General features: G+C 43.2%; 2 protein-coding genes across 2 annotated transcripts in view; both read left to right on the top strand.

Annotated features, from left to right (window-relative positions):
• LOC139578911 (spermine oxidase-like) overlaps nt 1-12,927 on the top strand; it is a 29,207-nt gene extending 16,280 nt beyond the window's left edge. Inside the window, exons 4-7 of the mRNA XM_071407046.1 lie at nt 2,692-2,865; nt 4,232-4,982; nt 10,525-10,685; nt 12,349-12,927. Coding sequence (XP_071263147.1) covers nt 2,692-2,865; nt 4,232-4,982; nt 10,525-10,685; nt 12,349-12,498 — 1,236 coding nt within the window. The 3' untranslated portion in view covers nt 12,499-12,927. The remainder of the gene's footprint in view (nt 1-2,691; nt 2,866-4,231; nt 4,983-10,524; nt 10,686-12,348) is intronic.
• A 3,863-nt stretch (nt 12,928-16,790) lies between these two features.
• Nucleotides 16,791-27,643, top strand: part of LOC139578910 (atrial natriuretic peptide receptor 1) — a 34,698-nt gene continuing 23,845 nt past the window's right edge. Inside the window, exons 1-13 of the mRNA XM_071407044.1 lie at nt 16,791-17,064; nt 17,177-17,332; nt 17,514-17,702; nt 17,932-18,053; nt 18,159-18,248; nt 18,371-18,516; nt 18,653-18,783; nt 18,919-19,065; nt 19,186-19,340; nt 19,834-19,969; nt 20,508-20,605; nt 23,694-23,832; nt 27,263-27,341. Of these exons, the coding sequence (XP_071263145.1) occupies nt 17,287-17,332; nt 17,514-17,702; nt 17,932-18,053; nt 18,159-18,248; nt 18,371-18,516; nt 18,653-18,783; nt 18,919-19,065; nt 19,186-19,340; nt 19,834-19,969; nt 20,508-20,605; nt 23,694-23,832; nt 27,263-27,341 (1,478 nt within the window). The 5' untranslated portion in view covers nt 16,791-17,064; nt 17,177-17,286. The remainder of the gene's footprint in view (nt 17,065-17,176; nt 17,333-17,513; nt 17,703-17,931; nt 18,054-18,158; nt 18,249-18,370; nt 18,517-18,652; nt 18,784-18,918; nt 19,066-19,185; nt 19,341-19,833; nt 19,970-20,507; nt 20,606-23,693; nt 23,833-27,262; nt 27,342-27,643) is intronic.

Genomic DNA, 27,643 nt, shown 5'->3' with positions numbered 1-27,643 from the left:
GCCAGGACTGTCTCCTAAAGTTGATTCAGCTGTGGGGTCGGGGCACCACCAGTACAGAGCTTGCTCAGGAATGGCAGCAGGCAGGTGTGAGTGCATCTCACGCACAGTGAGGCGAAGACTTTTGGAGGATGGCCTGGTGTCAAGAAGAGCAGCAAAGAAGCCACTTCTCTCCAGGAAAAACATCAGGGACAGACTGATATTCTGCAAAAGGTATAGGGATTGGACTGCTGAGGACTAGGGTAAAGTCATTTTCTCTGATGAATCCCCTTTCCTATTGTTTGGGGCATCCGGAAAAAAGCTTGTCCTGAGAAGACAAGGTGAGCACTACCATCAGTCCTGTGTCATGCCAACAGTAAAGCATTCTGAGACCATTCATGTGTGGGGTTGCTTCTCAGCCAAGGGAGTGGGCTCACTCACAATTTTGCCTAAGAACACAGCCATGAATAAAGAATGGTACCAACACATCCTCCGAGAGCAACTTCTCCCAACCATCCAGGAACAGTTTGGTGACGAACAATGCCTTTTCCAGCATGATGGAGCACCTTGCCATAAGGCAAAAATGATAACTAAGTGGCTCGGGGAACAAAACATAGATAATTTGGGTCCATGGCCAGGAAACTCCCCAGACCTTTTTTAAATTTAAATGTAACTTTTATTTATACAGTTTATTTCTCATTGAGATAATATCTCTTTTCCAAGAGAGACCTGGTCAAACACACCTTAATCCCATTGAGAACTTGTGGTCAACCTCAAGAGGCGGGTGGACAAAACAAAACCCCACAAATTCTGACAAACTCCAAGTATTGATTATGCAAGAATGGTCTGCCATCAGTCAGGATGTGGCCCAGAAGTTAATTGACAGTATGCCAGGGCGGATTGCAGAGGTCTTGAAAAAGAAGGATCAACACTGCAAATATTGACTCTTTGCATCAACTTCATGTAATTGTCAATAAAAGCCTTTGGCACGTATGAAATGCTTGTAATTATACTTCAGTATTCCATAGTAACATCTGACAAAAATATCTAAAGACACTGAAGCAGCAAACATTGTGGAAATTAATATTTGTGTCATTCTCAAAACTTTTGGACACGACTGTGTATGTATATATATATATTTAAACATTCACCCCCCTACATGACACATATGTATTTATACTGTATCAACCGTGACTTTGCGTCCTTGAAAAGCGACCTCGAAAAACACTATCATTATTATTATTATTGCACACAGTTTTGTGGTTACAACACTCTCATACCTTGGTAGAATCTCATCGCCCACACAGACTACGGAATAGGTGGATGGCTTTGGCTTCAAGACATGGCATGACTCATGTCACATATGTTTGGTCCTGTATCAACCAAAGATATTCTGTGGTAGCCTACCCCCCGTCACCCTCATACATGGGCAGAAAACCCCCAGGCTATTGAATGAATAGGCGGACTCCTTTCGGCTACTTTACTGGTTGCCTACCATAGATCTTATTTCCCAGTGCCAGTGGTGTTTACCTGTTGTAACCCGGCACTCCCTTGGAATGGTCCCCGGGCAATCACCAGTCTCGTGACTAACGGCTCAGCTCCAGTTCCCTCCACCCTCTTTGTTCAGCTCACCGTCTCACTTCATTAGATAAGACACCTTCACGGTTGCATCGTTTTTGACGGCACAGACATGCCAAATGGAACCATATTGCCTATACTGTAGGGCTTTTGACCAGAGCCCTATGGGTCAAAAGCAGTGCACTAAATAGGGAATAGGGTGCCATTTGGCGTCATCCCAGGTATTTACTGAGAAATGATATGTGAAATGGTGCGCAGTAATAATCGATGAATTACTTGTTTGTTTTTAAAACAGGCCCCATTTGGTACCAGGCCATTACCAATTGTGTTAAATTGTTGTAACTAAGTACCAGAAATTCTGAATTAAAACAACATAGTTTCCTAGTAAATTCCATGTAAATACCAATGGAAATAGTGCTACCAACCTTCACTGTGTGACCTGTACAATGAGTGGGCAGTTCCTTCTAAAAGAGGTGTGTGCTTTGGATAAAGAGTTCTGTCATTGCTATATATCCTGTATTGTAGAAGTCACAGGCCTCAGAAGAAAGTGTGGAAAAATGTAAAACAATCCGTTGTTGAATAATGTACTAAGTTCCACCCTCTCATGCAGCCATGCCACGGTGTTAAAGGATGTCATACATTCTCACCTGGCTGCACCCTTTAGAGGGCAAATTTGGCATTCAAACAACAACAAAGTGACCACCTTACAGATTACCCCTTTAAAGTTTTAGAAGCACCCCAGTAGATTCTGAATGTTCAGACTCTGTTATAGCCACAGTAGCAGGAACACTCTATGCTATTTTGGATTGCTTGGCTGTTGGATAAGGTAGTAGCAAAATACTGCCTATCTATACCAATGAAACTCTGGGTTGTCCAGTGTAGAACCAGAATGAAAACAGACTGGTACCCAGTCAAACCCTGGCTACGTCCCAAATGGCACCCTATTCCCTATATAGTGCACTACTTTTGACCAGTGCCCTAATTGCCATGGTCAAAAGTAGTGCACTATAAAGGGAAAATGGTGCCATTTGGGATGCAGACCCTCTGCACATTTCATTACTGCTTATACCATGGCCGTCAAACTCACATTTCTCTCCCCTCTTGTCATCTGCTCTACCCCTCTCCTCTCCTCCCCAGGTATACGAGCTGACTCAGGAGTTTTTCCAGAATGGGAAGCCTGTGTGTGCTGAAAGCCAGAACAGCGTTGGGGTGTTCACGAGGGACGTGGTGCGCAAGAAGATCACGCTGGACCCCGACGACTCGGAAAGCACCAAGAGACTCAAGCTGTCCATGCTCCAGCAGTACCTCAAGGTGTGTGTGTGTGTGTGTGTGTGTGTGTGTGTGTGTGTGTGTGTGTGTGGAAGGTGGGTAGAGATGGGTGTGTGTGTGTGAATGTGTAAGGGGGAGGGGGTCCTTCTGAGAGACTATAAAAGATGCTAGAGCTCTAGTTAATGATTGGAATACATTAACTACGCAAACATTATGCAAATCAAATAACGTTTCCTTCTAGGTATGTAAGATTGCTCTATGTGTTCCAAGAAAACCAGTTTTAAAAGTCGTTGCGGAAGGCATTACTTTCTATTTTTCCATATTAAGTCGACAGTGCTGTGTTCTGAATCACTCATCTCTGGAGAGGATTGGTGCACCTCTATGGCCTCGCGCACAGTTCTGGTTCAAGCCAGTTCTTTATACGCAGATAAATGACTGAAGTAGCGCATGTGATGCTCCTGCTAGGTTTAGACTTGCACTCTCACGCAAGTCTCACACAATACAAGAGTTTATGGCATGCTTTATGACTCAACTGAACCAGCAGGTCAGGAAATCAAGTGTAAATATTGGCGGCAGGTGGCCTAGTGGTTACAGCTTTGGGCCAGTAATCGAAAGGTTGCTGGATCGAATCCCCGACCTGACAAGGTACAAATCTGTCATTCTGCCCCTGAACAAGGCAGTTTTTTAAAATATATTTTTTTATTTCACCTTTATTTAACCAGGTAAGCTAGTTGAGAACAAGTTCTCATTTACAACTGCGACCTGGCCAAGATAAAGCAAAGCAGTGCGACACAACCACAACACAGAGTTACACATAGAATAAACAAGCTTACAGTCAATAACACGATGGAGAAAAAAAAGAAAGTCTATATACAGTGTCTGCAAATGGCGTGAGTTAACCCCCGGGCACTGTCGATTATGGCAGTCCCCCGCACCTTAAATGCGGAAGAGACATTTCAGTTGAATGCATTCAGTTGTACAACTACATTATCTTGTTTATGTTAGCAATAGCTTAATTTAGCGTGGTAATGTTATTGCTCCATCGGTGATCCTTGCTCCTTGTAATTATACCCAATAACTCATTGGATTCAAATGAGTGTTGATCACTTGAAACAAAGTAGATACATTTGACCAGAATTGAACAGACTTATTTGTCTGTGTTTCTATACGATACAGCCATCGTCTGGTTCCTCTTTAGGTTTCTTCCATCCACTGTTCCGTTACTTACTTGCTCTCTGGGCTTCTAGGCTGGGTTATTAAAAAGAGCTTAAATACATTTGACTGATTGATTGATGAGTTGATTGATTGATTGGAAAGAGGTGGAGAGTTGTGAGATCAGCTGATAAAGGAGCTCAATTTGATCTGAGTCAAACTGACTTTGTTTGTTTGTATGTGTGTTGTCCTTCAGGTGGAGAGTTGTGAGAGCTCGTCCCCCAGCATGGACGAGGTCTCGCTGAGTGAGTTCGGCGAGTGGACGGAGATCCCAGGGGCCCACCACGTCATCCCGGGAGGCTTCATGAAGATCGTGGACCTCTTGGCGCAGGACATTCCGTCCCGCATGATGCGCCTGGGGAAACCCGTCCGCCGCGTCCACTGGAACTACTCCGCCCAGCAACAGGAGGAGATCGCCCACGGCGACAACAACAATCGGCACGACGACGGCGACCATAACGACGACCAACGTTGCCATGGTGAGCCCAACCCCAATCCTGGTCACGCGTACCCCATCAGCGTAGAGTGCGAGGACCTCGAGTCGCTCCCCGCCGACCACGTGATCGTAACCGCCTCGCTCGGCGTCCTCAAGAACCGCCATGAGGCGCTCTTCTCACCCTCGCTGCCCGAGGACAAAGTCCTCGCCATCGAGAAGCTCGGCATCAGCACCACTGACAAGATTTTCCTGGAGTTCTCCGATCCCTTCTGGAGCGCCGAGTGCAACAGCATCCAGTTTGTGTGGGAGGACGAGGCGCAGCTGGAGCAGCCGGTCTACCCCGAGGAGCTGTGGTACCGTAAGATCTGCTCATTTGACGTGCTGTACCCGCCCGAGCGCTACGGCCACATGCTGAGCGGCTGGATCTGTGGCCAGGAGGCGCTGCTCATGGAGCGCTGCGACGACGAGACAGTGGCCGAGACCTGCACCAAGCTGCTGCGACGCTTCACAGGTCAGTGTGCATGTCTGTGTTTGTCATTGTGACGTTGACATGCGTCCGTTGACAGTGTGTCTGTGAGTGAGTGATATACAGTAACAATGGGAGTTTTCTGAACCGACCCGCAGCTTTTATACATTCTAGCGCAAACACTAGATTTCAGCTACTCAAGGTCTCCGTTGATGAATCAAATCATGTGTTCTTGATGGAGGGAGGACCACTGACCTAAATAACTCACTGAGATAGGCCATCATCAGCATTCCCATCATCAGAACTGTACCATTTACAAGGAATTTATTCCGTCACACAGTAATTTGGGGGAAAAGGGGCTGGACGGAACCAAGGTAAATATCAAAGCCCCCTCTCCTACCTTACCTGCCTACCCACTACTTACCTAACTTAGCATCACCTGGTGCGCTAACCAAAATACAGGGGGTGGTCTGCCCAGGTCTTTCCTAGTGGGCCTAGACAGTGAATATACTACGGGTATATGTATGCCCGCGGGCCTCTTGCCTAAGCACTCCCTAGGTGCCTTCCCCTTCCCGCCCTGGGAACAAATGAAACAGAAATATCCAAATGTAATTAAACAATTTCAAGAATCAAAAACACAGTTCTATTAGCACACACATACCTCAAATCAGCGGCTACAAAAATACTTAACAAAACCTGTCTCTGAGCCACAACCAAGACAGGACATCAAATCAGCTCTCTCTCAGCAACAACCACAGACCATAACCATCGCTGTTAGCAACAACCAACATAATGACCCTCAGCCATCAACCTTCTCTCTCAGCAATGATCTCTCTTCTGAACAATAGAACACTGGTTTTTATATAGCTTCAGAAGGCATTGGTAATTGGAGACAGCTGCATCCTGACGAGGGGGCGGGGTCAGCTCTCCAATTATCCATGGAGTCGACCAATCAGCTGCTTGGGGGGAATTTCAGGAAGCCATCCCGAAACACACACCTAACAAACCACAACACAGAAACTGGGGAACGTAACACTCATCAGTATAGGGCAGGAATACTTTTACACACACACCACACACACTGTTATTAGCACACTGTAACCTTGAGGGCTGAATGAGTGCAACAATACTGTGCTCCCAGTGAGTCACGGTGACTCATTGAAGAGTCATTCCACTTATTCAGCCCTAGTGGGCCTCTAGGTATACATTAGATACAGGAAATGACATCATCATGTGACATCATCATTCCGAGCCTTGAGGTGTATGGCCTTTCCCAGAAGGGGGTTTGGGGGGCTGATGCTGAATGACTCACATAGATGTCTGGCAGAGTGGTGGTGTTGAATACATGTGCATCCCATAACAACTGGCCCAGGGTCAGTTTTAGTCACTGTGCTCTTAATAGGTGGAGTAAGGATTGGATGAAGAAATGCTGATCCCACAAAGTTGTTAAAGGAGTTGCCTGTGTGTCTGCATCCCAGACATACAGGCAATATTCTCACAGAAGAGATGAGTGAGTCACTGCCATAGCTGCTCGACTGTATCAAGTTGTCTTTCACCCATGAACAGCCCCCTATTAAGAGTAATGGTGACGAAAAGAAACACAGCAAATTGAAAATGGCTGCAACTGTGGTCGAGACTCAGGGGTCTTTTTTAAGAGAGAACCTGACAGAAAATCAATTGTTTGATTCGACATGAGACGGGAAAAATTGCTCTCTTACTTTAAGGCCATATTAAGGTTCCCGCTCCCTGGAAAACACTGTAAATGATAGTGTAGACAAGACACACACAGTTGTCTTTGGGCTGCCCTACACCGTGAAGCAAATAATTACTATTGATAGAGATTAGAGGTCGACCGATTTATGATTTTTCAACGCCGATACCGATTATTGGAGGACCAAAAAAAGCCGATACTGATTAATCAGCCGATTTAAAAAATAAAATATAAAAAATTAATAAATATATATTTTAAAAAATATATATATTTATTCATTTATTTGTAATAATGACAATTACAACAATACTGAATGAACACTTTTATTTATACTTGTAACGGCGGTCCTCCTCCTCTTCATCCGAAGAGGAGGAGCAGGGATTGAACCAAGGTGCAGCGCGTTGAAATGACATGAATGATTTATTAAATAAACAAAACGAACAAACACGAAAACGAACTATACTTGAAAATGATACAAAATAACAAAACGAAAGTAGACAGACCTGAACAACGAACTTACATACAACGTGAAGAACGAAATGAACAGGAACAGACTACATGAAATGAACAAACCGTAAACAGTCCCGTATGGTGCAAACATCGACACAGACACAGGAGACAACCACCCACAAACAAACACTGTGAACAGCCTACCTAAATATGACTCTCAATTAGAGGAACGCCAAACACCTGCCTCCAATTGAGAGCCATACCAGGCAACCCTAAACCAACATAGAAACAGAAAACATAGAATGCCCACCCAAACTCACGTCCTGACCAACTAACACACAAAACTAAACAGAAAACAGGTCAGGAACGTGACAATACTTAATATAATACATCAATCAAATCAATTTAGCCTCAAATAAATAATGAAACATGTTCAATTTGGTTTAAATAAGGCAAAAACAAAGTGTTGGAGAAGAGAGTAAAAGTGCAATATGTGCCATGTACAAAAGCTAATGTTTAAGTTCCTTGCTCAGAACATGAGAACATATGAAAGCTGGTGGTTCCTTTTAACATGAGTCTTCAATATTCCAAGGTAAGATGTTTTAGGTTGTAGTTAATATAGGATTTATAGGACTATTTGTCTCTACACAATTTGTATTTCATATACCTTTGACTATTGGATGTTCTTATAGGCACTTTAGTATTGCCAGTGTAACAGTATAGCTTCCGTCCCTCTCCTCTCCCCTACCTTGGCCCTCGAAGCATCGTTACCCATCGCTCCACAAAAGCAGAGCAAGGGGAACAACTACTCCAAGTCTCAGAGCGAGTGACGTTTGAAACGTTATTAGCGCGCACCCCGCTAACTAGCTAGCCATTTCACATCGGTTACACCAGCCTAATCTCGGGAGTTGATAGGCTTGAAGTCATAAACAGCGCAATGCTTGAAGCATTGCGTAGAGCTGCTGGCAAACGCACTAAAGTGCTGTTTGAACCACCGCTCAGTCAAACTGCTCTATCAAATATCAAATCATAGACTTAATTATAACATAATAACACACAGAAATATGAGCCTTAGGTCATTAATATGGTCAAATTCGGAAACTATCATTTCGACAATAAAATATTTATTCTTTCAGTGAAATACGGAACCGTTCCGTATTTTATCTAACGGGTGGCATCCATAAGTCTAAATATTCCTGTTACATTTCACAACCTTCAATGTTATGTCATAATTACGTAAAATTCTGGCAAATTAGTTCGCAACAAGCCAGGCATATACCCTGACTCTACGTGCAATGAACGCAAGAGAAGTGACACAATTTCCCTAGTTTAATATTGCCTGCTAACATGAATTTCTTTTAACTAAATATGCAGGTTTAAAAATATATACTTCTGTGTATTGATTTTAAGAAAGGCGTTGATGTTTTTGTTTCGGTACACATTGGTGCATAGACAGTGCTTTTTTCGCGAATGCTCTTGTTAAATCACCCGTTTGACGAAGTAGCCTATGATTCAATGATAAATTAACAGGCACCGCATCAATTATATGCAACGCAGGACAAGCTAGATAAACTAGTAATATCATCAACCATGTGTAGTTAACTAGTGATTATGTTAAGATTGATTGTTTTTTATAAGATACGTTTAATGCTAGCTAGCAACTTACCTTGGCTCCTTGCTGCACTCGCATAACAGGTGGTCAGCCTGCCACGCAGTCTCCTCGTGGAGTGCAATGTAATCGGCCATGATCGGTGTCTAAAAATGCCGATTACCGATTATGGAAACTTGTTAATCGGCCATTCCGATTTAATCGGTCGACCTCTAATCGAGATTAGCCTTGTGGCTCTGTATAGCTTCAGTCTTTTTCATATTGACAGAGAAAATAGGTTAAGGGATATAAGAACTCTGTCCTGGTTTAGATAAAGGTGTGTGTGGAATTTGGTGTATTGCATGTGTGATTTCATGAAAGTTTAATATTTATAGTATTTAATTTGAATTTGGCGCTCTGCCATTTCACCGGATGTTGTCGAGAGGTTCCGCTAGCCATAACAGTTTTTAAGGGATATAAGAACGCTGTCCTGGTTTAGATAAAGGTGTGTGTGGAATGAACATGAAAGACTTTTGACAGGGTCACCATCACGCTATAGACGGGTTGGTTGTTTAGCAGCAAAACCGACTCGCGTGCAACTATGGAGCAAAACGGACAGGGTTGGCTTTGAATGTTGACAACATGTCATCTATATTTTGTCTCCAATGTTTATTGAAAACATAAATACATTTTCACAATGAGCACTTGTTGTCTCTTAAATACATTGTTACAGTTGCTGGTTAGCCAGCAAGCGAATTTGAGCCACATTAGCGTTGACATGTAATCAGTCTCAAAACAAGACAAGGTATCAAGAACAAGATAAAACTAGCTGAAATTAGCCACTTTCTATTCCCCACATGGGAGTTTCTTGTCATTGTTGCCATCTAGAATCACAACAACTCCAATTAAAGCATGCACATTGCTTTCGTGACGCTGTCAGCTAACTCATCTATGGCTGCGTCCCAAATGGCACCCTAGTCCCTACAGAGTACACTTTTTTGGGGGATCAGAGTCCTATGGGCCTTGTTCAAAAGTAGTGCACTATATAGGGAATAGGTTGCCATTTGGGATGCAACCCGTCTCATGGGTGGACAAAGCTCAGTATTGTGGCTGACAGTAAGTGACTGTTGTCCTCCTTCAAGGACCAAGTTATCCTCTGGTCAAGCCAGTTAGCTGACAAACAGGTCATAGGAGAGTCAAGTCTAAGCTTAGCATATGTCACCGACCCGGGTTGCCATCACTTGATGATGACGTCATAGGCTTTCCTGGACACACACACGCACACCTCACTAGGGCTTTACAGTTACTCCTCCCTATACAGCCAAGCCAACGGACACAATAAACCCTGTCTTCCGCTCTGAGCAATATTCGCTGCCTGCCCTCACATTGTTTACTTCGATAGGGAGTACCCCCTGACGGAAACTCATTAACCCGCACACTGACACACTCCCCTGATGTAGGTCACTTCGATTTAATCCCCTACGAAGCAGATTCATTACAGAAGGACTAGAGTGTGTATGGCCTCTAAGAGGGACCTTAGCTGATTAGAACCGATACAGAAGATTGGATTGGATGTGTTGGAGGATCACTTTTGGGAGATGGGTAGAGGATCACTCACCATGCATCGCCATTACCTTAGGAAACTTTCAATGGCTTATTTCCACCTGCGGAAGAGTTGTGTGTGTGTATTTGCGCACGCGTGTCTGTGTGTGTGAGAGAGAGAGTGTGCTGGTGTGTGTTGATGTTTCAGTGTCCATCCAAAGGGTTTATATTGGACTGACCGTCATCACCATCCACCTCACTGGTCCTCCCTCTTCCTCCTTCTCTCCCTCGTTCAGGAAACCCCAACATTCCTAAGCCGAGGCGGATCCTGCGCTCGTCGTGGGGCAGTAACCCTTACATCCGGGGCTCCTACTCCTTCACCCGGGTGGGCTCCAGTGGGGGTGACGTGGAGAAGCTAGCCATGCCCCTGCCTTACACCAAGAGCACCAAGGCACCGGTAAGAACTGCATCTGGATGCAGTCTTGGGTTCAAATACTATTTAGGGTATTTCAATTACTTTGAAAGAAATGTCAAAGTAATTATTTTGACATTTTTTCTTTCGAAATGCAAGAAGTTGAATATTGGAATGCATTTGGAAATACACTTGGGAAGTATTGGCTTGTATTTGAAAATACTCTTTAAGTATACAAATATTTAAATACTCCATGCTGTCAATGGCGTGCGTACTGGGAGCGGAGTCAGGTGCAGGAGAGCAGAGAGTTGTGAACAGGCGCACACTTTATTTAGGCAGGGGAAACCAACAGACGGATGCCACTGCATCGAAACCTCCATCCAATACGCCAAAGTGCAAAAACGCACAAACAGTCACAAAAATAAAGTACAAACAAATAAACATACCGCGTGAATATACAACACGGAATAATAGCTAGAAACACTAGAAATAGCGCGTCAAAAATGACACAATCACACACAAGGACATGAGGGGAATAGAGGAATAAATACATGTAGTGTGATTGGGTAATGAAAACCAGGTGTGCAGGGAACAAGACAAAACAAATGGATAAATTAAAAATGATAGCTAGAAAGCCGGTGACGTCGACCGCCGAACGCCGCCCGAACAAGGAGAGGAGCCGACTTCGGCGGAAGTCGTGACACATGGATTTTAACCCAGGCCTGTTTGGTCCTAGGGCTATTTGAAAAATAGTTGTGTATATTTATAGGAAGTTATTTGCAAATACTTGGCCACAAAATTTGGCCACATTATTTGAAAACACTCCAACAGAAAATAAGTATTTAAATAACACGTACTTAAATATGCATGTATTTCAACCCAGACTGAATGTAGTGTATCAGCTGGGCCGTGAAAAGCCTTCCCCAATGACTAAGTGGTGTTTGTGGTATAGTATGTTAATGACAGCGTAATGAGAATGTATTTACTTTCAATGGTCTCTGTAGGCGTGATGCTTGTTTCCAGCCACGAGAGGAACTAGTAGCATGTTGTCAATGTGCCTGTGTCATCACTATGCCACCTAATAAGGCAGTAAGGAATGTGACAGTCACAGTGTTGGATCGATTATGAATCTTGGGTCTTGGCCAGCACCTGACGCACCTCCTTATCTTAGTGTGTGTGTGTGTGTGGTTCTGTCTATATGTGTGCGTGTGCGTGTCTACTGTGTGTGTGTGTGGCCACTTAAAGACTGCTAAAGGAGCAGCGTGACCTTCGAGAAATCCCCCTCTCGTCAAAAGAGTGACAGATCGTCACAAGCAGCCTTCTTACATATAGACAGAGCCTAGAATAGCTCCCCATGGCTGCATCTAAATGGCTCACTATTCCCTATATAGTGCACTACTTTTGCCCAGGGACCATAGTGCACTTCCTTTGACTAGAGCCCCATGTAGAGTATAGGGGGCCATTTGGGATGCAGCCCCATGGCTCGGAGGCAGTAATAGAGTTTGCATAACACACGTTGGGTCATGCCGACATTCACTGGTTTGTTAAGGTCTTGTCTTTTTTTCTCTCGCCCCTCTTCTCTATCTCTGCCCCCTCCTCTATCCACCGATCTCCTTCTCTATTGTATTCTTCTGTATGTCTCTTTTATCCTCTCCTTTTTCCAACCTCTCTCCTCGCCCTTCCCCTCCTCTCCTCTTTACCCTCTCAGCCTCTACAGGTGTTATTCGCCGGGGAAGCCACCCACCGGAAATACTATTCCACTACCCATGGTGCATTGCTGTCGGGACAGCGAGAGGCCACTCGTCTTACAGAGCTGTACCAGGACTTGCACAAAGAAACCACAAAGCCTAACATGTAAAACTGACTAATGAACCACTGACTAGTGACAAAAAATAAACAACTTGTGTTTTATGCTTTCTATATTTCAAGTTTTTTTAGATTAAGTCATGCATGTAAAAGCATAGTAGGGGCATTAACAATTATAATGATGATAATGATGAATTCAGTTTTTACTGTATTGTAGATATATATAGAGGGAGAGCGTGGTAGATTTGACCACTTATATGAGATGTACTGTAAAAAGGCTGCAAAGGGTGCCGTCATCTCTTGTTCATCAATCTGTTGTTTAAAAAAATAAAATATGGATAAGTTAATGTTTATATAATAACACGTCTATAATTTAACTGTTTGTTTTTTTGTAAGTGCCTTCTTTATTTAATGTCATGTTATTGAAAACAAACAAAAAATGATGGCAAGAATTAATAAACTTGTATATTAATGTGAGAAACGGTCATGTTTTAATTGTAATACCATTTGAATGTGTCCCAGACGGTTCCAGTCGAGGACAGACATTGGCAGACGCTGACACTGTGTTCCTTAACTCGACCAATCATAGACGAAGACACTGACGCACACTGTGTAACTGTGCCAAGGTAGCAGATGGCAGTGGAGCCTCAGTCAAGTCTTCACACCTCTCAGATGTGTTAATATGTGTGTTTGTTCTTTCCTTGTGTGCGAAATTCTTTCCTTGTGCGGGCTACATCAGGTTTTTACCGTTGCAAAGAAATATTGGCTCAGTTAGCAGAACTAGATCTGAGGGATGCAATGCAACAAAACTGCTTCAGTTCCAATAGCATATTTACAATGTGCCGGGATACTGGAGTGATGGAGGTAGATATGTATAGGCAACAGGATATTAGATCAACCAGAGTAGCAGCATCTTACATGTGAGTGGGTGTGTAGAGTCAGTATAAATGTATGTGCATATTATGTGTGAGTGAGCAAATGATGGAGTGAGTGTTTGTGTGTGTGTGTTGGGGTGACAGTGTGAGTGTGTAGGGCCCTGCATAGAGACAGTGAAAATACTGAAATAAAAGGTCTGTGTAGCTATTTTGTTAGCTATTTATCAGTCGTATTGTTTGGGGATAGAAGCTGTTCAAGAGCCTGTTGGTGTTAGACATAATGCACCGGTACCTCTTGCTATGCGGCAACAGAGAAAATAGTCTATGGCTTGGGTGGTTGTGGTCTTTGATGATTTTCTGGGCCTTCTTTTCACACCGCCTGATATAGAGGACCTGGATGGCAGGCAGCTCGGCCCCAGTGATGTACTGGGCTGTCCGCAGCACCCTCTGTAACGCCATGTGATCGAGGGCGGTGCTGTTGCCATACCAAGCAGTGATGCAGCCAGTCAATATGCTCTCACTGGTACAGCTGTAGAACCTTTTCAGGATTTGAGTGCCCATGACACATTTTTTCAACCTCCTGAGGGGGAAGAGGCGCTGCCGGGACTTCACGACTGTGCGTGTGTGTTTGGACAATTTTAAGTGATTTGGACTTGAAGCTGGCTACCTGCTTCACTGCCGCCCCGTCGATGTGGATGGGAGGGTGCTCGCGTCCCTGTTTCCTGTAGTGCACGATCAGCACCTTGGCCTTGCTGACGTTGAGGGAGAGGTTGTTGCTCCGGTACCACACTGCCAGGTCACTGACCTCCTCTCTGTAGGCTGATTCATCGTCGCCGGTGATCAGGCCTACCACCGTTATGTCGTCAGCGAACTTGGTAATGGTGTTGGAGCCGTGCGTGGCCACACAGTCGTGGGGTGAACAGGGAATACATGAGGGGACTAAGCACACACCTTTGTGGTGCCCCTGTGTTAAGGGTCAGTGTGTTGGAGGGGATGTTGCCTACCCTCACCACCTGGGGTCGGCCTGTCAGGAAGTCCAGGTTCCAGTTGCAGAGGGAGATGTTCAGACCCAGAGTCCTAAGCTTGGTGACGAGGATAGGGCTGCTGATTTAGGATCAGTTTTGCCTTTAAGATCACAAACAATATTACACGGACAGAGCGACCTGATGATCCTAGATCAGCACTCCTACTGTGAGACACTTTATGAATACAGGCCCAGTGTTTGATTGTATTTGTCTATAGAGTTTACAAAGGATATGACTGCCATCTACAGGATAATATGATGTACTGTATATGGGACTCTAGTGTATGGTGGTCCCAGCAGTTTTTCCATCTGTTGTCTCTAGTTACTTGATATACTCCATGTAACAGTTAATCACCAGCGTAGACTATGACCAGTGGTAGAAATGGGAAAGGGAACCCCCAAATGTAAAATCCTTGAATTCAATGTAAAAATGCACATTTTCCATGTCAAAACGATTACAATCCAGGAACCAGGTTCCCCCTGGAATGCCGAATATGAACCTAACAAGTCAGGACATGTTATGTCATGCTATGCTATGACATTGGTAAAAAAAAATTAAATCCATCTCCACCATTTAGCTCAGCAGCAACCGGCACTAATGCGTGTCATCATCTTGTTGACAATAAATCACTGCCGCAAAGCAACAGTCCATGACCTGATAGTAATGGAAGGTCGCCGAGAACCTCATCAACACCTCTCTATGGCAGGCCTGCTGACACATGACTCTCTCTCACGCTTTCTCTCTCGCTTTCGCCCTCACTCACGCAGTCGCAGGCACAAATGCAACATCAACAGGAACGGAGAGTAAATGGCTGACCGACATCTGACTAATGACCAACTAGTGCCAGGGGTCAGGGGGGGAGATGGTCATTAATGAGTCAGAGGTCAAAGGTGAGACTGAAAGGGGATGGAAGGTTGGAGTCTAACCGAACCTACTGTGGTGACAGATGGAACTTTTGGATGGGAGAAAACTCAAGTGTGTGTGTGGGATAGAAGGGGAAACTTCCCACAGGGCCTTATTGTGTGATCATTATTTTTATGGATAAGATTCAAGTATAACCCAACTTTAAGTATAACCCCACTTTAAACCCAATCTGGGTTTAACTGACCCAGATTGTGTGCTCGGTGCTTTTTGGTCCAGGACTAGGTTTAATCCGGGTCAGGGACGCTGACTCTTATACTTTAATTTTATCTACTCAATGTGACAATTCAATATTTTGACGTTGATTAATCCACCGTTTCTCACTGGAATTTCGCCACCATGAATTACGTGCACAAAGTCAGAAAGTGCTATCCTGTGTTTTAACATTGACTTCTGAATAATTGCTACGACACTGACTTGGGCCCAGTCCTCAATATAAACATAACTGTTTTTCGAAGAGGAGGCTACTCTTTTCTTAAACCATCCATCTTCCGGCTGAGCAGATATCGTTTGTCTTTATTTGTCATACGGACTGGTGGTGTTGAGTCTATTTGCAGTAGTGATTGGCCTCCTTTGGCTCTCAGCCTGGCTGGAGCTTCAAGCCATTTCCCACGATCCTGTTTTCTCACAGTTCATAGATACGGGGACTTTTGTCAATTTTAATCCAATTTAAAAATGACGTTGTTGTTTTATATCAACCTTTTGGCTATTTTACTTCCCCAATCCCCTGTAAAATAAGACAAATGAAAACAACCATTCCTAAAAAGGGAATTGTTTGGAACTGCACTTGGAGAAATCTATTAAATTCAATTTAAAATCCCAGTTGGGACTGCTACACTGTAGCCCCAAGTAGGAAGTGAACCTGAACAACTTAATTTATTAAACACTTAACAATCTCAGGGTTGGGTAGGTTACTTTCTAAATGTAATCCATTACAGTTACTAGTTACCTGGCCAAAAATGTAATCAATTACGTAACTTTTGGATTACCCGAAACTCTGTAACATAATTCGATTACATTCTGTTACTTTTGGATTGCTTTCCACTTAAAAGGCATTAGAAGAAAACAAAAATGATCTATTAAACACATTTGGTGTGTCATCATAGTGGTCTCTGATTTATAGTCAGACTCACTCAGGTGGAACAAACTTAAACTTGCACCTTTTTTTCAATTCTGAATTGAATGTCATTGATGAAACAGAAAAGTGTCAATGTATTTTTTTTCCCAAACCAATAATCATGTAGTTTTTCAAAGTATCTGTAATCTGATTACAATATTTTAACTAATTAAAAAAAAAAATGTAATCAGATTACATGTAACTAATTACTCCCCAATCCTAATTATCATTGACAATTGATATCTACTAAATTCCCATGTATTTATTCCATGACAACAGGAAGTATTACTACCAATATAAACAATCCAGCACTCAAGTGCTTCCATAATTGTCCACGTCAACTGTTTACTTGTGCAGTCGTTAAGTTAAACAAATTCATGGTGGGTTGTATCTTCCCAGGGTTTAGCGAACATGTTGTAAGATTAATTTGAGAACCACAAGATGTATCATAGGCAATTAGGGAGCATGCTTGTATTCTCTGGCCAGTAGTTGATGCACTTGCGAGGGATATGTATTTGAATACGTTTCACGGATGCATGCTCATCACAACGGAGGCTTTGATATACTAACCAGGCTAACTGATGGACAACAGGTGGAGCTAAATTGTAATTTACTGTAGTGGGGCCTCGGAGAACATCATTTCGAAATATGCCACGTTTTTATATTTAACTGAATGACTGGTAAGTGAATTTCATATTGAAATGTATATTGAACTGTTACAAACCATGTTTGTACTGTCTATGTCTGCATTTTTTTGTGTGAATAGGCCTATATTACTTTATTTTGTGTAAGGTGTCATGTCGAGATTCTTCTAAACAACGTTGTTGAATGCTGCACATTCAACCCCGGGGCCATTTACATCGCTACACTCAAACAGTCTACATTCAACAGCATTTCTTTGAATGGTTTTCCAAATCTTACACATTTTGGATTTTGGAGTCAAAAAAAGTGAGTTTTGGAAACATATTACTGTATAATGAGCCTATCATATGCCTTAGCTAATGCATATTCAGAGCACATCCAGACACAAACCATACAGGCTTCACTGAAGGCTTTGTCCTTTTACGGAGCCTCCTCCACAGCGAGTTATTAACCAGGGTCCATTCTTCCATTCCTTTATCTCCCAAAGTGATGGCGTTCCTGCTTAAGGCTCTAGTGCTACCTGTCTTCCTGTCCTCGGTGCCCTGGGTGGCAGGGTCAACGTTCACCCTGCTGCTGTCCTTGCCCAACACCTCCAAGCCCTTCAGTGTTGGCAGGATCGGGGCGGGCGCCCTCATCGCCATCGACGCCGTGAACCGGAGTCCCGATCTGTTGGCAGGTCAGTACACAGAGACATTGTATAGTATATATGTGATATATCATATTTATAACACAGCTCCGTTGTTTGCTATAACAAATGGACAAGGAAGTTGTATTGTAGTATTGCAACGTGTCGTATTGCATGCAACTGCTGTGAGTCCCTGAAGCACAGAAACACTGGCCGCGAGGACATCCGAAGTCGTACTCATTCGATGGCCACTGTAAGCTACTGTGTCGTGTGTCCTCAGGTCATTGGCTGGAGCATGAATACGTGGATGATGAGTGTAGCGATGTGAACGGCCCGGGGAAGATAGTGGAGCTACTGCACAGACGGAACTACAGCGCTTTCATCGGCCCCGCCTGCTCCGAGGTAAGGCCCCCGCCTTCACCTGCACGAATAAACAAATCGCACCTCATATTGCACTGACTACATTACCTACGTTACAATCCAATGATGATAGAACGCCCTCTTTAGGTGTGTGCGATCACTGCCAAGCTGGCAGCTTTCTGGAACATTCCCGTGGTCAGTCCCACCTGCGCAGATCAGCAATTTCTCATCAAAAAGGTCCAATATCACTTTAATATAACTCATATGCCAACAACTATCTGTAGCTAAATTAACGTCCCTCAGAATCTGGAGTGCACCGTCGCAACATTGTCACATGCTATGTTCCGTGGCGGTGACAGGCTTACCCCACTCTTACCAGAGTGTTTGGCCCCTTCACCAAGATGGGCTCGTTCTTTGTGAAGATCTGTGAGAAGTTTGGCTGGAGACGTGTAAGCATTATCTACGAACACACACCTGCCTGGATCATCCCTGCTGAGGGAATCAGGTACGGTACGACGCAGCACGATACAATACATTAGGATACAATACAATAGATACACTTCAAATAGACACTGGAATGTGATGTACTTCTACATAGGGAGGAACCTGATGAAATGACCGACCATTTATATTTCTATAAGGTACCAAGCTGAGGTCAATAACATCACTGTGGCTAAATACCTGGCATTTCAAACACCTCTCGGGCAAGACAGCACTCACACAGCCCTCACACAAGCGCGTATGCTACAGGAGGTTGCCGAGGTGTCTCGCAGTAAGTTTTCTGCGTTCCAATGTCCACACCAGCATACTATTTACATTGGAAGTAATTGGCCATGCGTGCTAACTGGTATGCTAATAGGGTTATTTTAATGTAGCCTATGTTTGGTGTTTGTGTCTTGTCCTGTAGTCATAGTGATCTCAGCGCATGGGGAGGTGGTCAGGGACTTCCTGGTCGAGGCCCACAGGAGAGGCCTCACCACAGGGGATTACGTCTTCTTCTGCTTCGAGCCCTACAGGCTGGAGGAGATGTTTGGCAACTTTGACTGGAAAAGAGGTAGGGTGTGTCCCAATTGGCACCCTACGATACAATACAATACTACATGGGAATTATGGGATTGCTACTGGAATTTTATAACCTCAGGACGAAACAATGAATTGTGTTGATGTGCTGCAGGAGATGAGGATGACTCCGTGGCTAAGCAGGCCTACCAGGCTCTGTTTCTACTCTCCCTGTACAAACCCAACGACCAGAGGTACTGGAACTTCTCTAATGACGTCATCCGCAGATCCAGAGAGGACTTTGGCTATGTCTACGCACCCAACGAAAAGGTGTGCTATGAAACACACACACACACCTGTCGCTTGACCCTGTCTGGAGTGTCAGATGGGGTGGGCTTTGTTCTTTTGGGACTATTTCATTGGTTCCATTGCGCCAGGCTAGCTCAATTGAGCGCAGCTAAAAGATTTGACCGATTTCCAAATATTATTTTGATCCCGGGTCTGGTACTTAGCTACTATGTATAACTGTATATATACTGTACACTCTTAGAAAAAAAGGTGCAATCTAGAACTTAAAAGAGTTTGAACAACCTAGAACCTTTCCCTTTGAATAACCTTTTTTGGTTCCAGTTAGAAGTCTTTTGGGTTCCATGTAGAACCCTTTCTACAGAGCGTTCTACCTGGAACCTAAAAGGTTTCTACCTGGAACCAAAATGGGTTTCTCCTATTGGGACAGCCGAAGAATCCTTTTGGAACCCTTTTTTCTAAGAGTGTATATACAGTATATGTAACTCTCTGTTTCTGACTGTTTGTCCAATGGCAGGTGTCGGTGCTGGCAGCCATAGCCCATGACTCTGTATGGCTGTATGCTCAGGCTCTGAATGAAACCCTGGCGGAACGCGGGGACCCATACGACGGCTTCACCATAACCCACAAGATGTGGAACCGAACCATCACAGGTCAGCCCTTTTGTATTATTCATTTCACCTGCATGATATCAGGTAGGCAGGTATAACTTTAATCTTTAAAGGGTTGCAGTTAAAGGTCATTGATATTATTTACAGTTATTTACAAGAGTAATTATATTTCATTTCTATCATACAATTATTTCATTTTATTTTTTATGTTTTGCACAGCAGACCCATTGAGGTCAAAATACCTATTTTTCAAGGGAGACCTGGCCAAGAAGGCAGCTTCATTGCCTCACAGAGAGATGTACAGGTAACTGCAAAAACAAAGAGTAAATGAGGAATACAAAGTATATTGAACGGAGGTGCTTCAACACAGGAGTTAATTAAGCAATTTACATCCGATCATGCTTTGGGTCTTGTATAAAAAATAACCAGTAGCCCATTAATTTGGCCCAATGCCTTATTAAGACACTATGTTGGTGTTTCCTTTATTTTGGCAGTTACCTGTATATGACTGTGTTTACAACATAATGACACATGAGGTGTGGATAGCCCATATGTTTGTTTTCTGGACTCTATCCGTTAGGTATCCAGGGTGACGTTACCATGGATGCCAATGGAGACAGGGAGTCTGCCTATATGATGAAGCACATCCAGGGCGGAGAGAACGACAGGGAGTTCAAAGTCAGACGCTAATACCCTATCACATTTTCTCTTTACCTCTGCCACTCGCTCTCTTTTCTTTCTATCACTCCAACACTTCCTTTCTGTCTATTTCTATCACTTTGTCACTCTCTGTCTTTCAGTCCTTCTATCTCCTGCATCGCACTCTCTGTCTCTCTGTCACTCTCTATTTCTTCATCTTTAACTTGCCCTACCACTGTCTCTCTGTCTCTCTTTCCGTATTGAAAAAAGAGTACACCTCTCTCTCTCTCTCTCTCTATATATATATATATATATATAGATATATATATATACAGTGGGGAGAACAAGTATTTGATACACTGCCGATTTTGCAGGTTTTCCTACTTACAAAGCATGTAGAGGTCTGTAATTTTTATCATAGGTACACTTCAACTATGAGAGACGGAATCTAAAACAAAAATCCAGAAAATCACATTGTATGATTTTTAAGTAATTAATTTGCATTTTATTGCATGACATAAGTATTTGATACATCAGAAAAGCAGAACTTAATATTTGGTACAGAAACCTTTGTTTGCAATTACAGAGATCATACGTTTCCTGTAGTTCTTGACTAGGTTTGCACACACTGCAGCAGGGATTTTGGCCCACTCCTCCCTACAGATCTTCTCCAGATCCTTCAGGTTTCGGGGCTGTCGCTGGGCAATACGGACGTTCAGCTCCCTCCAAAGATTTTCTATTGGGTTCAGGTCTGGAGACTGGCTAGGCCACTCCAGGACCTTGAGATGCTTCTTACGGAGCCACTCCTTAGTTGCCATGGCTGTGTGCTTCGTGTCGTTGTCATGCTGGAAGAACCAGCCACGACCCATCTTCAATGCTCTTACTGAGGGAAGGAGGTTGTTGGCCAAGATCTCGCGATACATGGCCCCATCCATCCTCCCCTCAATACGGTGCAGTCGTCCTGTCCCCTTTGCAGAAAAGCATCCCCAAAGAATGATCTTTCCACCTTCATGCTTCACGGTTGGGATGGTGTTCTTGGGGTTGTACTCATACTTCTTCTTCCTCCAAACACGGTGAGTGGAGTTACACCAAAAAGCTCTATTTTTGTCTCATCAGACCACATGACCTTCTCCCATTCCTCCTCTGGATCATCCAGATGGTCATTGGCAAACTTCAGACAGGCCTGGACATGCACTGGCTTAAGCAGGGGGACCTTGCGTGCGCTGCAGGATTTTAATCCATGACGGCGTAGTGTGTTACTAATGGTTTTCTTTGAGACTGTGGTCCCAGCTCTCTTCAGGTCATTGACCAGGTCCTGCCGTGTAGTTCTGGGCTGATCCCTCACCTTCCTCATGATCATTGATGCCCCACGAGGTGAAATCTTGCATGGAGCCCCAGACCGAGGGTGATTGACCGTCATCTTGAACTTCTTCAATTTTCTAATAATTGCGCCAACAGTTGTTTCCTTCTCACCAAGCTGCTTGCCTATTGTCCTGTAGCCCATCCCAGCCTTGTGCAGGTCTACAATTTTATCCCTGATGTCCTTACACAGCTCTCTGGTCTTGGCCATTGTGGAGAGGTTGGAATCTGTTTGATTGAGTGTGTGGACAGGTGTCTTTTATACAGGTAACGAGTTCAAACAGGTGCAGTTAATACAGGTAATGAGTGGAGAACAGGAGGGCTTCTTAAAGAAAAACTAACAGGTCTGTGAGAGCCGGAATTCTTACTGGTTGGTAGGTGATCAAATACTTATGTCATGCAATAAAATGCAAATTAATTATTTAAAAATCATACAATGTGATTTTCTGGATTTTTGTTTTAGATTCCGTCTCTCACAGTTGAAGTGTACCTATGATAAAAATTACAGACCTCTACATGCTTTGTAAGTAGGAAAACCTGCAAAATCGGCAGTGTATCAAATACTTGTTCTCCCCACTGTATATATATAAATATATATATATATACAGTATATATATATATATTTTTTGTTGCTCTCTCTCTCTTTCCAACCCTCTGTTTTCCCCTTATTTTCTGCTAACGTCTACAGTTTTCACATCTTAAGCCATCACATCTTAAGCCACTTTTATCACCGCCTGTCAAAAAGTAAAACACCCATGTTGACACTCTTCCGAACATTTACAGTGCTGATTTAGTTCTTTGCCACTGAATTTATTGTCGTTTTGCCTTTCAACCTGAATCTATCTCCTCGGCCCACATTTCAGATGTCTGATTTCAGTGAATTTCTGAACATGCAACACACACACACACACGCACAGGCACACGCACACGCAAACGCACAGGCACACGCACACGCACACACACACACACACACACACACACACACACACACACACACACACACACACACACACACACACACACACACACACACACACACACACACACACACACACACACACACACACACACACTACCCTTCTATCAAGTACCTACCTAGGACCAGCTTGGTCATTAGGGCCACAACTAAAAGCTCTGGAGAGTGCAGTCTCTTAATTATCGCCTTGAAATGGCTTCGAAGATTGGATCTTAATGTTGTTTCAAATGACAGTTATTTATCATAAACGTATTTTGTTGCAACATTCTGTTGGCCCCTCGCTGCTGGTTTCAAAACAAAACGAAATGTTATTTTGGTTTCTGTCAACGTGGTTTCATCTGACCATGCATCTCATCACCTTTCAAGTCTCATGTCTTCTCAGCAAATGAGTGATGTTGGCAACATAATGAGTACATATAAAAAAAGATTGAAGGGAAATGTAAACCGATCAGCCGGTAGGTTTTGAGCTTCACAATAGTGAGAGCATGCATACCGGGAAAACAATAATGATCATTTGCATGCACTGTGAGACATTCAGCATTACAGTAGATCTGGCTTGTATTTTGGATAGCATTTGGATGCTATACTATGGCAAGTTAAGATCATGCCAGCATCTACTGGTATCTGACATCCATAGATCATTTCTAAAAGGAAAATGACTCGTAAACTTTAACTTCCTGTCCCTCCTTCCTGTGATTGACATCCTTGAAATGGGCTGCATTCAACACACAGCCTTTAATGTGCCAAAAAATGTTAAGTAATCATAGGTCATGCTATCTTCTCCCCTGGTAGGTAATCGCCAATTACTTTGGTACGAATAAGGCTTATGAGCCAGTGGAGGGGGTCCAAGTCTACTGGCCAGGAGGGAGGAAGACTCCACCGAAGGACACACCCCACTTTGGCTTCAAAGATGAGCTCTTCATCAATATCGGTACTGTGTGTTTGTTACATCAGTGGACCTTTTCTAGTCTTCTCTAGTCTCTGCAGTACTCACATGATCATTTTGTGTTGAGTTGATAGCTGACCCTTAACAGACCTGCTTGGGTTAGGTAGATATGATCAAAAATAATGCAGCGGCTGGTGAAATGTTGCCCCATGCTTTCTGGTAATACTCATTATAAGTCTAATGCAATGAGGTAGATATACCCTGAATTGCTGATGATTTGCGCCATTGAGAGGCTTTGAAGCCATCGGTCGGCCATATTGGCACGCCCCAGTAGGTACAGTCATCCATAGGAATGAATGGAACTCTACAGTGTTTTAATTAAATGTTTCAAGGACAAAATGTATATTAGTATTTTGATGATGAAGTGGGGACAGTACCATTAGTAATAAAAAAAAAAAACTTTAAATAAGGAAAATGTTGTACATATGTTTCTATTTTTATGTTTAGCTCACGTAATATCATTTAAAAGTATGCATTAAGGTGTCTGTAATATAATACATTTTGCAAAAACGAATGTAGACATAAATGCGTTTCTATAGCTTCCAAAACTATTTGGTGCCAAGATGTGCCAAAATGGAGGCAAAGTGACTTCAACCCAGCGCTTCCTGTTAGCCATCTGGTGTATATACAGTGGGGAGAACAAGTATTTGATACACTGCCGATTTTGCAGGTTTTCCTACTTACAAAGCATGTAGAGGTCTGTAATTTTTATCATAGGTACACTTCAACTGTGAGAGACGGAATCTAAAACAAAAATCCAGAAAATCACATTGTATGATTTTTAACTAATTCCTTTGCATTTTATTGCATGACATAAGTATTTGATACATCAGAAAAGCAGAACTTAATATTTGGTACAGAAACCTTTGTTTGCAATTACAGAGATCATACGTTTCCTGTAGTTCTTGACCAGGTTTGCACACACTGCAGCAGGGATTTTGGCCCACTCCTCCATACAGACCTTCTCCAGATCCTTCAGGTTTCGGGGCTGTCGCTGGGCAATACGGAATTTCAGCTCCCTCCAAAGATTTTCTATTGGATTCAGGTCTGGAGACTGGCTAGACCACTCCAGGAACTTGAGATGCTTCTTACGGAGCCACTCCTTAGTTGCCCTGGCTGTGTGTTTCGGGTCGTTGTCATGCTGGAAGACCCAGCCACGACCCATCTTCAATGCTCTTACTGAGGGAAGGAGGTTGTTGGCCAAGATCTCGCGATACATGGCCCCATCCATCCTCCCCTCAATACGGTGCAGTCGTCCTGTCCCCTTTGCAGAAAAGCAGCCCCAAAGAATGATGTTTCCACCTCCATGCTTCACGTTTGGGATGGGTTCTTGGGGTTGTACTCATCCTTCTTCTTCCTCCAAACACAGCGAGTGGAGTTTAGACCAAAAAGTTATATTTTTGTCTCATCAGACCACATGACCTTCTCCCATTCCTCCTCTGGATCATCCAGATGGTCATTGGCAAACTTCAGACGGGCCTGGACATGCGCTGGCTTGAGCAGGGGGACCTTGCGTGCGCTGCAGGATTTTAATCCATGACGGCGTAGTGTGTTACTAATGGTTTTCTTTGAGACTGTGGTCCCAGCTCTCTTCAGGTCATTGACCAGGTCCTGCCGTGTAGTTCTGGGCTGATCCCTCACCTTCCTCATGATCATTGATGCCCCACGAGGTGATATCTTGCATGGAGCCCCAGACCGAGGGTGATTGACCGTCATCTGAACTTCTTCCATTTTCTAATAATTGCGCCAACAGTTGTTGCCTTCTCACCAAGCTGCTTGCCTATTGTCCTGTAGCCCATCCCAGCCTTGTGCAGGTCTACAATTTTATCCCTGATGTCCTTACACAGCTCTCTGGTCTTGGCCATTGTGGAGAGGTTGGAGTCTGTTTGATTGAGCGTGTGGACAGGTGTCTTTTATACAGGTAACGAGTTCAAACAGGTGCAGTTAATACAGGTAACGAGTGGAGAACAGGAGGGCTTCTTAAAGAAAAACTAACAGGTCTGTGAGAGCCGGAATTCTTACTGGTTGGTAGGTGATCAAATACTTATGTCATGCAATAAAATGCAAATTAATTACTTAAAAATCATACAATGTGATTTTCTGGATTTTTGTTTTAGATTCCGTCTCTCACAGTTGAAGTGTACCTATGATAAAAATTACAGACCTCTACATGCTTTGTAAGTAGGAAAACCTGCAAAATCGGCAGTGTATCAAATACTTGTTCTCCCCACTGTATAAACCATTGGTCTCATGATATAAATGTATCATTTATTTAGTCATTTATTTCCGATCTTTATTAATTTATCAAAGTACATTCGTTTGATTAGTTCATTTGTTTACTTGATGAAAAACAGCAGGCAGCAGGCATTGTGGTCTGTCCTCTCCAGGCTTGTACGTCCTAATATGTCATGTAAGTATTGTCACTTGACAGTACTTGCAGTGTGCTACCACACCAAATGGGGGGGCCAGAGCCCCATATATCCTCTAAAGAACCAGAGAGAATGAGAATTGACTCCCAAAAATAGTTACACATTAAATTATTCACTTATGCCTGCTGGACGAAAGGAAATCTTTATTTGATTTTCCACTGAAATATGGACTTATTTTAATACCCTTTAATGAAAGTCCCCTCAGCTACCTAGGTAGTCTACCTCATAACGGTCTAGCCAGGGTTATGTAACAGGGGTTGCGTTACAAATGGCACCCTATTCCCTACACAGTCCTGGTCAAAAGTAGTGCACTGTGAAGGGAATAGGGTGCTAGTTGAGAAGTAACCAGGGTTTTATTCTTTGTTGTCAATTGTTTTCTATCTGGAATTCTCTATCTGGATGTGATATGGTCCGAAAATGTTTTCTTTGCCGTTGCTTCCAGCTTGCTTTGGCAGACTGGGACTTGTACATATGGCCCCTAGAAGAATGTGTGGAACTTATTGATGTTTGGGCTTTATTATATATATATTTATTTAAAATTAGTGTTAAGAAGGGATTAATGTGGGAGAGATGCAAGAATGCAAGTGAGGAAGTTTTATTTGACCACCTGTTTATGAAAATAAGACTTTTGTGCATTTATTGATAAGTTAATCCCCTTAAAACGATGATAAATTTGTATTTTGATGATAATTTGTAATTTGTATTTTGATGATAGATGATAAATTTGTATTTTGTAATTTGTAATCTAATACAATTAGACACACTACGCATTATTGATTTATTTCCCCTTTATTTATTCAGGAGTTTATATGGAGATGAGAAAATCTATTTTCCACACGAGTCATGAAAAGCAATAAAATCAATGTTTAATAAAAGGTTTGTTTGAAAACAGTCTATGCTACCACATATTTCGGGCGTGACCATTTGGCATTGTTGACCTGTCATCGAAGCTTATGCTACAGTGTATGTGTGTATTTGTGTTGCAGAGAAGAGGTTTGCCATAGCTGTGGGGACCATTGCTGTTTTCCTGGCCACCGGGACACTTATCGTTTGTCTTCTCTACAGGTACACACACACACACAGTATTGTCCTTTTTCCATCTAGCGGTAGTCCAGCCGTGCAAATGTACAACGTACAGCGCTGTTTCCCGGTAAGTCATGTGGATAGTCCATAATGTGGAGCTCTCTCTCGCTTTATCGCTCTCTGTCTCCCACGTAATTAAAGGAGTTTGGCAGCCAATGCAGGGATTCATTTTTGAATATCCCAGCATTATTCAGGAAAGTGGGGAGAGGGCATCATAAGGCTCTCATTGCTTTCACACAAAAGATGGATTAATGAAGAATGAATCTGTACCCACTTGCGTATCT

The sequence above is a fragment of the Salvelinus alpinus genome, chromosome 6 (genome assembly GCF_045679555.1).
Source record: "Salvelinus alpinus chromosome 6, SLU_Salpinus.1, whole genome shotgun sequence".
Taxonomy (NCBI): domain Eukaryota; kingdom Metazoa; phylum Chordata; class Actinopteri; order Salmoniformes; family Salmonidae; genus Salvelinus; species Salvelinus alpinus.
Note: the sequence above shows the minus strand (reverse complement) of the source record. Positions and strands in the feature narration are given on the sequence as shown.